At 39.6% G+C, this 13868-nt stretch overlaps 2 protein-coding genes across 3 annotated transcripts in view; both read right to left on the bottom strand.

The window, feature by feature from the left end:
* Window positions 1-1019: 1019 nt before the first annotated feature.
* ctsh (cathepsin H) lies at window positions 1020-8308 on the bottom strand. The gene is made up of 12 exons (XM_018747636.1): window positions 8091-8308; window positions 7901-7932; window positions 6744-6849; window positions 6549-6619; window positions 6364-6468; window positions 5189-5275; window positions 4901-4956; window positions 3731-3812; window positions 3575-3643; window positions 3353-3459; window positions 2945-3070; window positions 1020-1472 (listed from the first exon to the last, which is right to left on the bottom strand). Exons 1-12 carry the CDS (start codon window positions 8167-8169, stop codon window positions 1397-1399), a joined length of 996 nt encoding a protein of 331 aa, XP_018603152.1. The 5' UTR covers window positions 8170-8308; the 3' UTR covers window positions 1020-1396.
* Window positions 8309-9731: 1423 nt separating this feature from the next.
* The window catches only part of LOC108931691 (ras-specific guanine nucleotide-releasing factor 1-like), a 32361-nt gene continuing 28224 nt past the window's right edge, over window positions 9732-13868 (bottom strand). For both annotated transcript variants that reach the window (XM_029253494.1, XM_018747653.2), the window contains exon 27: window positions 9732-12040. In XM_029253494.1, coding sequence (XP_029109327.1) covers window positions 11948-12040 — 93 coding nt within the window. In that variant the 3' untranslated portion in view covers window positions 9732-11947. The remainder of the gene's footprint in view (window positions 12041-13868) is intronic.

Genomic DNA, 13868 nt, shown 5'->3' with positions numbered 1-13868 from the left:
ACTGCTCTGATTTCGGACAGGTGTGGACGTATGGGGTGAGGTCATGGGTGTGACAGTCCCGACTGAAAAGAACAAAGTCTGTCCTACCTCAGGCCCACGCGCCCATGAACAATGCAATGTTTTGATGCGAGTCGCAAAGTAGCACCTGTTTGTTATCACGAATCATTGTATGTACAGTAACTTGAATTTTTAACATAGTAGACTTTACAGGGGTGGTTCGTAAGTACGGGTTATACTTAAGTCGGACGTTCCTAACCCAGGGACTGCCTGTATAGCAATTAGTAGAATACAAACGAACAGTGAAAAAAAGTTTAGATTTTGTGAAAAACCTTTTGAACAAGGCCTAGTAGATCGATGTTTTGTCACTCATGTTGTAAATCCTTCTACTTTTGCGAGCTGTTGGTGTAACTTTGCTCTCTTCAACTCTTGCTCCAGAGCAGTACGCTCTAAATTAATCACGTTGGGAGACTAATTTACAAAGATAGTCAAGTCAACGATGTTGCGAAAACCCTTTCGTTTTCCCCATCGTTTCATTTAGCTATTCTGCTACAAAATAATGCTGCTTTGACTTGCCGATTAATGCTTTGTAGATGTGACCAATTAGCAAAGTTGGCCACATAAAAGGTCTTTGTCTCAGCAATGGCATTTAAAATTACAGAACTCATCACATATGGAAACTCTGGTTCGTTACATTGTGGTTTGTCAGTAAAAACAAGAACAGTTGAATTGCACTTTACTCAGTGTTATTAGTAAATTAAAGTACTTCCAGCAGCTAAATATTACTTTTCACTCACACATGCGTGCGGACGATTGTTCTTATTTGCATTAATCTTCTCTCAGCTGCAAAGTGCCGTTAAACTTTCTTCAATCTTCATCACAACTGGAAAGTCGTTACAACGCCGCATGAAAGTCTGGACCCCGCCGTCTGCGTTATATTGGGTCTACGGTATTTTAAAAAGCCGGAGCTGTCTAATAAAACACGTATCAAAATGCAAATAGTAACTTTCAAGTGTCTTTAAAACATTTAATTCATATTGTGATTTACACAGAAGAGACTAAAATCAGCAACAAAAAAATCTGTCATTTTAATCACATGACAGCAATGGATCCTTCACATTTTGTAAACTTATTTCCTTCTCAGTAACAGCACATGAATCAGCCAGTACTGGAACAATCTGTAATTCAAGCTTTTTCACTTAATGACATTCTCAAGATAATTTCAAACACAGGTATATACTGAGTATGGCTTATGAATTGTGGTAAAGTTATAGTAAAAAGGTAGAACAAAGAATATAGGTAATTGTATCAAAGCATAAAAATAGAAGAACATTTGTTTGGTAACTTTCCCTTTTCTATTATACTTAATTTGTCTTCATTGGATATTCTTCATCGTAGTTCATATCAAAGGCAGAGGGTAAGATGCACAGGCTGCCAGACCACACATGTTTTTTCCTCGCTCAATGAAAAAATACCTAAGGAAAAAAAGATATTGTATAATTATTTGTGAGTACTCTTCTTCAAGGCTACACAGATATGTAAAACATCATTTATGGTGTAATATTGCTGTTTTGTCTGTTTATTATCTGCTTTGTACTTCATGGCTCAATCTGCTGAGTCTGGAGTGTGGAGCTTCCCACCAGCTGGGTAGGAACAAAGACACATTGACCCAAAGCACTGGAGCACCACAGGGTTGTGTGCTCTTTCACATCTGCTCTTCGCTTCACCCCTCACTGCACCTCCAAGGAGCCACCTGTAATGCTCCTTCAGCTTGCGGAGAACACCACATTAATTGGTCTCATACACAACAGGGATGAGACCTACAGATGGGAGGTCAGGCAGCTGGTCTCTTGGTCTAGCTGCAATAACGTCGAATGTAATGCTCAGAAGAACGCAGAGATGATTGTGGACTGTGTATTGTTATTGGCTGTTTAACAGTCACCAGGGTGGAGTCCCTTAAGTTTCTGTGAACTGTAACATCTCTGAACATCAAACAGGAAGCCAATATCAATGTAATCATAAAGAAGGCCCAGCAGAGGACTTAGATACAGCTTAAAAAAAAAAAAAATAAAAAAATCAAAATGCTGCAAGCAATGCTGATCCAATTTTACACTGAATCTACCCACAGTTGCTCCACAATTGTCTGGTTTGGGGGAATGACCACACAAAAGAAAGTCAGACAACAATGCATTATCCAGTCGGCAGGGATTAACATTGGTGGTAGCTTGCCAAAATGCCTTGGCCTCTACATCATGAAGAGCTGTACATACAGCATCTGAAGTACATACAACAATCCATATTCCACTTGAATGAACATTAAGATTCTAGTGTTGGCATCCAGCTCCTAAACTAAAAGATTCAAGTTAAGCCTTAACACTGGTAGCACAGTGTATATCCTAAAGTAATATATTTGTTAAAATTTCACCATTCACTAAATAGGGGTTTGTGGAGAGAAGACTGTTGACTGATTCATCCCATAACATGTGCACTGTTTCTCATCTTGTTAATGATCATAAAATTCAGAAACAGCAGATGAGCTATAAACAATGTAGAAGTGAGGTGACTGAAGCCAGTCCTTCACCTCTGTTGTGTTGCAGTTGAGTGCATTTTGCTGCCAACTAATGGCAGAAAGTGGAAATGCCAGTCAATTTTACTGCACCACAGATATTTTAGCAAATATAACGGTGAAGAAAATGCTAGTGAAATATATGAGGAAAATGTTTGTCTTCAAAAATGTATGACTCAAATGTTACATTAATGTTTTTTCAGTGTATATGAACCAGCATATATCATGTCAAATTCCTTGGATGTACAAATGTACTTAGCCATTGAAGTACTTTTTGGAGCCTGGCTTTGACTCCATAGTGCACAGTGATAATCTAACATAGGGAAACAGACCAGCATGTTCAGTTTTAGTTTACAAACTTAAAACATTATTATAGCATACCCATCCTGTCCCCAGTAACGTCCCCACGAGTTCTTCACAATCCAGTAAGGAATACCATTTTCTTCAGCGTACCCCACAGCAAGCACTGCATGGTTCACCGTGTCTGTGGTGTTGTGGCATTCAGTACTGAAGAAAGAACATATAATCAGTCACAGAGCAAAAATTTTCCATCACCCATGACACTGCAATATTAAGCCAGAAAATGAAAAAAGTATGTATATCACTGTTTACACTGCCATTGGATATGAACTAGAAAAAAAACTACAAAAGGAGTTTATGGTAAATAGAACCTTATGACTGTGTGTATCGACAACTCCTTCACAATCCTACATAAAGATTTTTAAAAATGTCACAAATTAAATCTTGTTGATCAGTCAGGTTCATTGTTATGGCTTACTTGATTCTCACCTGCTATACACACCATTCTTGTAGTGCATGAAATCTGATGTCACTTCATAAGCAAAGCTGACAGGATTCAGCCTAGCCACAGCATCCAACATACCCATTTCATCATACTACCAGGAGTGGAAAGAAACCCAAGCATTAACTTTTTTTTTTTTTTTTTAAAGAAACAGATGAAAATGTATACACTGGATAGATGTAGAAGATAAAATATTTCAGCACACTCACTTTAGTTACGTTCACAACGTCTTTTACAAAAGCAGCAGCCATCTGGGGCTTGAAATTGCAGGTTCCATCCTTAAAAAAGAATGAATAAAACAAGATTATGTTCATTGTATTCATTATCATAACTTTGTGATATTCAATTAAATACTCAGATCTCACTCTTCCAGTGTAGGGATAGTCATCCTCTGCCATGAGTCCTTTGTTGAACTTGATATATTCAAAGGCCTGGCTTGGGAGTCCACTGAAAGAAAATACTGAACTGAGTCACAGCATTATAGGAAAACAAAAACATTCAAGCAACATGAGTGAAAATACACTTTAGGCCCAAAAATTTTGGACTGCATTATAAATGAACCTGTCTTGTATCCAATTTACATATTTTAATGTAAATTTTCTAATGTTTCATATCTGAGTGTTAGAAACCACCAACTTAAAGGCTGTAACTACAAGTAATGACTGTTACGCAAGAACAAGTGAAAATAGATAAAGATGAACATGTTGTAAGTACATACATTGTTTCTTCGCTGGAAATAATTTCTACAATACACTATCTAGTCTAGTCACTCATCTATACACCAGTGCAATGTAACTCTTTCACTCTCTCTCAAACACACATACAATTTAGTGTAACCAATTAACCTGAAACAAATCTTTGAAAACTGGGAGGAAACCAGAGCACCTGGAGGAAACCTACACAAACACAGAACACGCAAACTACCAACAAAGCAAGGATGAAATCCACATCCTCTTGCATCGCCCAAGTGCTGTGAAACCAAATCACTACTTACAGCGCAAGTACAATATGGTGGTATCAATTTAAAAAGAACATTGATACCTAAATATTCAAACTGTCGGAATAATAAGACATCCATTTTGACATTAAAATAACCATCTGATACAAGTACCTGATGAAGTCTACAAAGTACATACCTAATTACACAGTAGTTTTTTTAATGAGTCTAATGTAACTGCTTTGTTGTCCCCAGTTTTCTTGCAATTTCAATAGATTTTGAATTGTTTAATTCAGAATTATTTGAATTAATGGATATGAATTGTATCTAGCAATTGTGCTAATTGGTTCATGAACCAGTACCTACACTGGGACAAATTGCAAGTCGAATCAATTAGAAGCAGATGAAAAAGATCGAGGGCAGAACTAGGGTCTTACCTTTGAATATAAGCAATTATGTATTATATTCGCCGGGTAGGCTCCGGTTCCCCGTGACCCCGTATGGGACAAGCGGATCTGAAAATGTGTGTGTGTGTGTGTGTATTATATTGGGCCACATCACATCAGGTACACAGTGCACTTCTCAAAGCACCACTCACCCCTTGCAGCCATGGTTATTAAAAGCCTGCGCACAGTCCACCAGCTGCTGTTCTGACTTAAAAAAGAAAGGCAGGCAGGTGAGCAAATATGAGGCCAATTAACCATATCGACATCTCATACAAAAATTGTCAGTACAAAATTGTTTTCCAGTTAAGTGTTCATGAAAAAAATATTTACCACAGCAGCCTGAAAACAAAAAAAGTTTAATACTTACTCTTAATCAGCACATATGACTAGCACCGAGTAACTTACACTAAGAATTACGGTATAAACATTGTATATCTTACAAGAAGTGGAAGTTTTCCTGTAGCTATAGCAGTGACGGATTCCAGACATCCTGTAGTGGAAAATGTCCAGCAACTGCCACAGGCACCCTAGAAGAGACAATTTGCGATCTAAGACAAACACACAGTGTTTTATGCCATTTTACCTTTTTATAGGATAGTAGTATAGTGGTTAGAGCTGCTGCCTTTGGACCTAAAGGTTGCACATTCAAATCTCACGTCTGGCTGTTGTACCCTTGAACAATGTACTTATCCTAAATTGCTCCAGTAAAAGTTACCCAGCTGTACAAATGGGTACACAGTTGTAGGTACATATACACTGTAAGTTGCTTTGGAGAAAAGCGTCAGCTAAATGAATAAATTTAAATGTCATATATGGGTCAAGAAGGCTGTTTGTAAATCTAACCACTAGTCGCAATAAACAGAAGCATAACACTTTAAATTTCCTTTGAGTTATGCATCTGTTACGCTTGGTTAAAAACCTCAGATAAAGTTATACATTTAAAATTTGCTAAGACTTTATTTATTCCATTACCATCAAAAGTCCTCACCCACTACAGGGTCACTGTGAACCTACCCTGGAAACATAGGGCATGAGGCAGGGAATATTGTGGACAGGACATCAGTCCATCAAGGGAATTAACATTAATTACATAGCAACTCAACTGAAACTAATATTAGAGAATATATTATAGGTTTATCATAAACTTTCACTGTAATCACTCAGCACAAACAGCACAGACATATAATTAATACAATTAATAAAAATGAGATGCAAATGGGGGGGCGCGGTGGCACAGTGGGCTTGGCTGGGTCCCACTCTCTAGCAGGTCTGGGGTTCGAGTCCTGCTTGGGGTGCTTTGCGACGGACTGGAGTCCCGTCCTGGGTGTGTTCCCTCCCCCTCCAGCCTTGCGTCTTGTGTTGCCGGGTTAGGCTCCGGTTTGCTGTGACCCCGCTCAGGACAAGCAGTTTCAGACGGTGTGTGTGTGTGTGTGTGTGTGTGTGTGTGTGTGTGTGTATGAGATGAAAATGAATGCTTCCTAATATGCTGTTCTTCACAAACAGTAATTATGAGGTAGACCATATATAAGAAGGCAAACACAAGGAAGGATGCTGAATATCTCATGTAATCCCCTACTGGGGAGAATCAGCGAGATTATGATCTTGAGATGCGTACCTGGCTTTTCACTGGTGTCACATAGTTTCCTTTCTTCCTCCAGTCCACAGAATCTGGGTAATAGCCATCACCCACAATGTGGTTGCCCTTGGTGGCAGAGCAGTTCTACAGGAAATGATGAAGATGATCAGCAGGACTGCGAACAGCAGCAACAACAGCTGTGGTAAATCACAGTAGCACAGTACCTGAGGCTCTGTCAAGAGGAAGTACTTCTTGAATTCAGCGAAGCTCATGTCAGAGAACTCATTCAAACCCACTGAAGAACAAGGTTTAGAGAGAACATCGCGCAGCGCATTAACATCCATCACTGGAATCGAACAGGTGAGTAGCAATAATAACAAAGCAGAAACAGAAGTAAAAGAAATGGAATAAAAGTGTACTTGTGAAAGTGTGGTTCCCCGCATTGTGGCGGTCAATCCTCTTCCTGTTTTCCGTGAATGTGTGCAGCCTGTAGTGGTACTCCTCCGAGTGGTACGCTCGTCCGTACTGCGCACGACACACGAGAGAGAGCGCGCGCCCGCGCGCGTTCATGTGACTCACAGTCACAGTGCCTCTAGTGCAGGGGTGTCCAAACTACGGCCCGCGGGCCAACTGCGGCCCGCGGGTCAGTTTTTATTGGCCCGCAGCAAATTCTGAAAATATAATTGAATATGGCCCGCACATGGCGCTTGAGCTCAACTCTGTTGCACTTCTCAGTTTCAACACTAGATGGAGCCAGTCACAGAAAAGGTGCTTCTCCACTAAACAAAATTAAGCAAAGAAAAATATTTACTTTTTTACTAAATATTTAATATTTAGCTTCTCTCCCTCCCTGACTTCTATCAGAGTTTGGATCATGCCAAGTTTCCTCTGATGAGACGCCACGCAAAAAGAATGATGAGCCTGTTCGGCTCAACATACATATGTGAACAAACATTTTCTCTGTTAAATCAGAACAAAAGCAGACTGAGATCCAGAATGACTGATAGCCATTTCTGTGAAGTCCTTCGTGTCTCAACCACCAAACTTTCTCCTGACATCCCAGCCATCCTTCAATCCAAAGGACAGCATCACTGCTCCCACTGAGACCAATGTTCTTCACATTATAGGTGAGTTAGAAATACACACAGTAATCATGTGTCAATATGTCACCTCTTGTGTGTGGCCCGGGCCTTTGCTTATTTTTCTGTATTTGGCCCTCACCAAAAAAACTTTGGACACCCCTGCTCTAGTGCCACACTGTTACTGTAACAGTACTCTGTAGCCGGTACTTCTACGACCGCAGTCATATAAAGTGAAAGTAACTCTCACACCAGGAAACACTGGAAATATTTAACACTTTTAAACTCAGTTCGCCGTTTAATTAAACTAGTAGTTATTTTTACGAGTTTCAGTGAAAATTCCCTTTGGCTTTGCTACTCGTCATCTACTAGTCTAAGTCTTCTCTTTTTTCTGAGCTCTTATCGTGAAGATATGAGCGGGCGGCTTCTCTTTCCCCCGGCCCTCTGCTCTGGACGCTCGTGTTCGCCAAGACCGTGGAAGCATTCGCCGTGTTTACCTGTGACATCCAGGACTTGAAATGAAACTCGTCTGTGGAGGAAACACACACGCAGCAGCCACATGAATCATGAGTGCCAGCACTAACTCACAACACACACAAACACGCCGGCACCTAAGTGTCACACTGCGTGCGCGAGCAGGGAAGCGGTGTTTCAAACGCTGATTCGAGGCGGGAAGCGCGAGCTCACCTTCCGAGGAGAGCGGCGCGGGGCTACCGCCCGCACAGCGCACGAGAGCCGCCAGCAGCAGACAGGCGAGGACGGCCATGGTGCGGCACACAGCTCGGTCGCCCAGTTCACAAGATCACGCGCCCGCGCACGAGCTCTCGCCACTGACTGACTGAACCGGTATAAACTTGCTTGTTTTACTTAAGAGACGACCCGTGGCATTGTTTCTCGCTTCCCTTTTTTTCACACTTTTGAGTGCGGAAGTATCGGGAAAAACAGTGTCACGTGATTTAAAATGCTCTTACACCACATTTCTGTTTTTTTTGTTTATACTAGACTGACACTTGATCTTAGTTCAGCTCGCTGCCACGGTGTTTACAGATCGTGACTTGGGTGGGTGGTCCGTGTCGGTGATCGCTGTCACCACCGACACAAGCGGAGATTAATATCATGAATTCAGAATTGAAAGTGGCACGATCATGGACATTACACATTACATACGTATTTATTGGATGATTTCAGCGAAACAGAACTGGAGTTTGTGGAAATAAGTTTTTATTTAAAAAAAAAAAATGAAATAAAGAAACAGTAAACAAAGTTTTGTGGCTTCGGGTTGTGAGACCCACACCCTTTTCTCCCCTCTTTGTCCGCCAGGACGTTTCCCGCCAAATTGCAGGTCCGCTGAGGGTCTCGAGGGAAAGGTGTAGCACAGGGTCCCCACAGAGACTGCGCAGGTTCCGTGAGATGGAGCACAATATGACGAGGGTCCACTTCAAAGGCAAAATCATGGAGACAGCGTGGAGGAAACACGGGAACTGGATTCAGGCACATTGCTCTGAGGACACAGGATCCATAGGTGTGCGAGCTGACCCACACTTTATCTGACCTTCTCTGAGACCACCTCATAAAAGCCCTTCTAACTGTGCCTGAAGTTCTTGTGTCCTGCCACAGACAAGCAGCGGTCTCCTTGGTACACGTCTGATGCCACGGCAGCAGTTTTGGCAGTTTTACCCCAACCCCCCGCCTAGGGAACGTGTGTCCACCTGCTCCATTTCAGGGAACGGGCTTTCCATTGGTCTCTGTCAACCGAGACCTCCGATCTCCAGGTGCGCTGTCCACACGGACATGCCAGCTCACCAGTGAATTTCATGCAGTTTCCGGAAGCACTACTATTGCCCAGTTGTGTGCCAGGGCTGTCCTCCATGCTGGGTCCTGCTCTCTGGCAGGTCTGGGGTTCAAGTCCCGCTTCGGGTGCCTTGCAGTGGACTGGCATCCTATCCTGGGTGTGTCCTCTCCCCCTCCAGCCTTATGCCCTGTGTTGCCGGGTTAGGCTCTGGCTCCCTGCGAACCCATGTGGGACAAGCGGTTTCAGGCAGTGTGTGTGTGTGAGAGTTCTTGGTTTGGTTTAAAGTTTGTTTTATTTTGACATGATTTTCAATCTGGTACAAAAGCAAACAACATAAAACAGTGCACTCAACACAGAAGTCAAAAATTCAGGAAACAAGATCAAGACTACCTGAAATTACACCAAAACCTCCACAATTACAACTCTAATTTGTCTCCCACAAATTGCAGTTCTGCAAGATATTTCCTTAGCCTTAAATAGCTTTTAATTAGGCTTTCCTGGTTGCATTTGGTGCTAGATGTGTTACCTGTGTTCCTGTCTGCTAGAAAAATATTTGTAATAAACTGTCTACTAAATGTCTTATGAAATTTCGTCATAGAGAAAATGCATAAAGACCACATTTGCCCTGAGATAGAATAAATTTATTTGCAAGAGGTAATCAGGAAACATACATTTGAATACAAAACTGAAAACTGGAAATAAAAATTCAAAGATAATTCTTATACCACTGAGTATTGCTCAGAGCAAAAAAGTGTTTATACATTTGTCACAGGTGAATGTTTGTGTAAATGTGTGTACAATATGTATAGCTATATATAGGTGTAAAGACAGTTTCATTATAGCATGCTTGCCACATGACCATTGTGTTTTTATACCATACATTTTAAAAACCCTACAATTATTCACAAAATAAAGGGTACATTACAGTATTTCTTCTGGAGAATAGGTACACAGGCTTACAATATATGCAAAACGGATGAAAGTCATCTGTAATTCTGATAATTCTAAGTCTCATCAACTGAGTAGCATTTAACTTTTTAAGCAGTAAAGAGGTGTGCTTTGTAGGTTTGTACTTCTACACTATTACACATTTAATACTAACATTTTCATTACATGAACTTTGATGGTCAGCTGGTAGCATAGTGGGTCAATCTGCTGACTTTAGATCAAAAGGTCATAGGTTTGAATCTCACCTATACTACCCTTGAGCAAAGTACTTATCCTGAAGTTAGTGTGGTTATATTGCTCAGCGGTACAAATAAGTAAATAACTAGGTAGCTTAGCATTATAGTTGCTTTGGAGCAGAGTATCAGCTAAATGAGTAAATGTTCACAAAGTACAAGTATGTAGCAATGTAGGAATTATTTTCTATGGTACTGTATGTTCCAGCCCACTGTTATGTTGTTTTTGTCTTATTTCCAATGTAGCATGTCCTTCTATCATAATAAAAGTTGAAATAATGGGTTTCAACAATGTAACACTACAAGTGTAAATGTGTTTTTAATGTAGCCTTTTCTACAAACATACATTTTATGAAAATAATTCATTTAACACATTATTGCCAAAAAATACTGCATCTCCTTATATCTGCAGGTTTGTTGATTTAGGAATTGGTTTTTCCAGTGTCCACAGTGAAGAAAATCTGAGAGTAGAGTGAAAATCAAAGATCTTGTGAGTGACCAAAGTTTTCCCAACTGATGTCCTGTTTAATTGGGTTCATTTAGTTTTGTTACCATGCAAAATCATTAAAACAATTTAAAGCAAGAAAGTCACTTTCACTTCAGCTGTATATAAAAATATCTGCACACCAAAAAAAGTTTTGAATGTTTTTGGCATTGGTAAAAGTGATATCAATTTTCAAACAGTTGTTTCAGTGGTTTGAATCTGTGTGATAACCAGATGTGAGAGTTATAATGTATGTAAAATAGAACCCTACATTTTCAAATTGTCACCAGCTGAAATTGTTGCACAAATCACAAATAAAATTACAAACTAGACTAAAAAAAATTGCTAAGCAAGAAATCAAGTAAGTAGTACATGGCTTCAAAGTTTTTATCAGCCACTCTTTACTGGATTATTAGTGTGGGTTTAAGCTGTTGATTTAATTTGGTTTATTAATACATATGAGTATGTCCATATTTGTTTAATTTTTAAATTGCTACATCAGCTGCAGTAAAACACAAGAACTGTATTTTTTTCTTTACTAAAATAAAGATACTTAAATCAATTAACGTTACTTAAAATGCTCAAGATTTAATCTTATATAAAGAATGCAATGTAAAAATAGCTTAGAAATAAATTTTAATGGTTAAGTATTAAAATACACCTTCACATTGTAATTGAATTTGGAAAGTATGTTGCTGAGAACATACTGAACAGCCACTGGGTCCATTCTCCAAAAGTAGCATTACCATGATCGTAGTTCAATAAAGTGATGATCATTGTAATGTAACTATGATTACGTGAAATGGACCAATAGTTATTTTTACTTTACTTTGGAATTTTCATTATAATAGAAAATAACTTTATTACATGTTCATATGCAACTGTAGATAAGAAATATGGTTTAAAGTGAATTTTTAGAAGCAGGTTAGGCTTCTAAATAAGATTTCATACCAACAGTATGTGGGTTCTTCCAGAAACACATACTAAAAGGACATATATAACATGATGCAATACAAAGAAACAGTATATATACATATGATATTGTGTCTGTACTAGTGGCCAGAAATCAAGGGAAGCTCAATCATCCTCAGGCTGGCATTTTTGGCTCAATCCAGAGAGAAGCTTTATACAGGCTTTCTTCATCCAGTCTCAAACTTGGGTCCAGCAGGTACTGTGCAGCCTGAAAAGCAAGGATACCAGAGTTATCACTGCATTTCTGACCAAATTTTTTACAATTAGATAAGTACAAATGGAACCACTTACGAGCAGTGCCTGATGGTCCGACTGATATTCAAACCTAAGTAAAATACTGTGGTTAGCAGTATCAAACAGTGAACTTTAAGTGGGGTCTGAGTCCTGCTCAGGGTGTGCAGAGTTAGCATATTTTTCCCTATGTTTGCAGCCCCCAGACATGTAGAGAGAAAGCATTGGCAAATCACTTCCATTCCTCCCTTGCCTTATAAACCACACAAGAGGTCCCTATCATTCTGGGTTCATTTTATCGCTTGTCCATCATCATCACTTTTACAGAAGTTTTTTTTTTTTGTTATAGTAACAATGTTTTAATAAAAATGATAGGTTTCAAGCCCCCCAGCAGATGCCTGAAACTGCAGATAGTAGCGACCATTATATACTGTACATACTGTACATACCTATTTATAAATTAGGCACAAGAAGACATTACACACACACACACACACACACACAATTATCATAAGCAAAATAAGGGTTACTTGAACACAAGCACAGCAATACCATCAAAGTCAATCTGATAACCGAGATGGCTACTAAGTGACTAATGGACGGGTAGCATATACAGTGTGGATACGCTGGACAAAGGGATGATTCACGTCCCGGGCGGGACGGCACAAGATTTCATCACGTTACTCAAAACAGCGCGCAATTTAAATTATGAACGTTTACTGTATTTCTGGAATTTTCAATTTCATTTTTTTGGACCGTGGTCAACCGCAGTTAAGTAAAACCTCAGTAACTGAAGCAGCGGATATGGCCCGGGGGGGTCCTACTGTATGCAAATTACAAATTTTCAAAAATACAAACATCTCCCAGTTTATTTATTTTAATTGCATTCTTCATCCTTTTATTTTCTAAAATGCATGTTGCAGAGTGAAAATACCACGATTAGTTTTTCAGCAAAATGAACTGACACAAGCGGTTCTGAAAATGTGTGTGTGTGTGTGAACTGACAGAATAGAAACTCAGTTGTGGTGCAGGACCAATGTGTAAAGCAATTACAATATAATATAAATGTACACATAAATCTTACAGCATAGACTCTTACAGAAACTAGCCAGAAAATAAACAGAAGCACGTGTATATTACTGGACTTTTTTTGATTGGTATCGAAAATAACCAAGTGCTGACAAATGCTGCACATGCTTATGTAATGAATTGGTCCCATTTGTGTTGCCAGCTTTTGTCTCCTTAATTACAAATGATTTTGTTATTTGGTGATGTCATCTGCTTTATACATGTAAGGCAGCGCCATAATCCTCCTGCGCATCAGGTCGCATAGGAGAAAGAACAGTGGAGTGGCAAAAGGAGAGTAAGTTGGAATGTAATGTAAGATAGTGTTGGGAGAACATATTAAAAAGTGTTTGACAAACTATTTGTCTTATTTGTGACTGAGGACACAACAAAACTGGTGATGAGGATTGACTGGTTCATGACATAAGCATGTGTATTGTTCTTCAGCATATACCTCAGTTTATTCTTTGGGTCATTTCAACTTTACCTAACACTTTCCTCCAAAGCAACTTACAATGTTAGTCAACCTACAGTTATTTACCCATTTGTAGAGCTGGGTTATTTTACTGGAGCAATTGAGGGTAAGTACCTTGCTCAAGGCTACTACAGCCAGAGGTAGGAATCAAACCTACAACCTCTAGGTCCAAAGGCAGTAGCTCTAACCACTACACTACCAGCTGTCCCAACTTCAGGCACCAATAAAATGAAAACTAATTTGAAATGACTGAAAAAATACATTG

This window comes from Scleropages formosus, chromosome 7 (assembly GCF_900964775.1).
Source record: "Scleropages formosus chromosome 7, fSclFor1.1, whole genome shotgun sequence".
Lineage (NCBI taxonomy): Eukaryota > Metazoa > Chordata > Actinopteri > Osteoglossiformes > Osteoglossidae > Scleropages > Scleropages formosus.
Note: the sequence above shows the minus strand (reverse complement) of the source record. Positions and strands in the feature narration are given on the sequence as shown.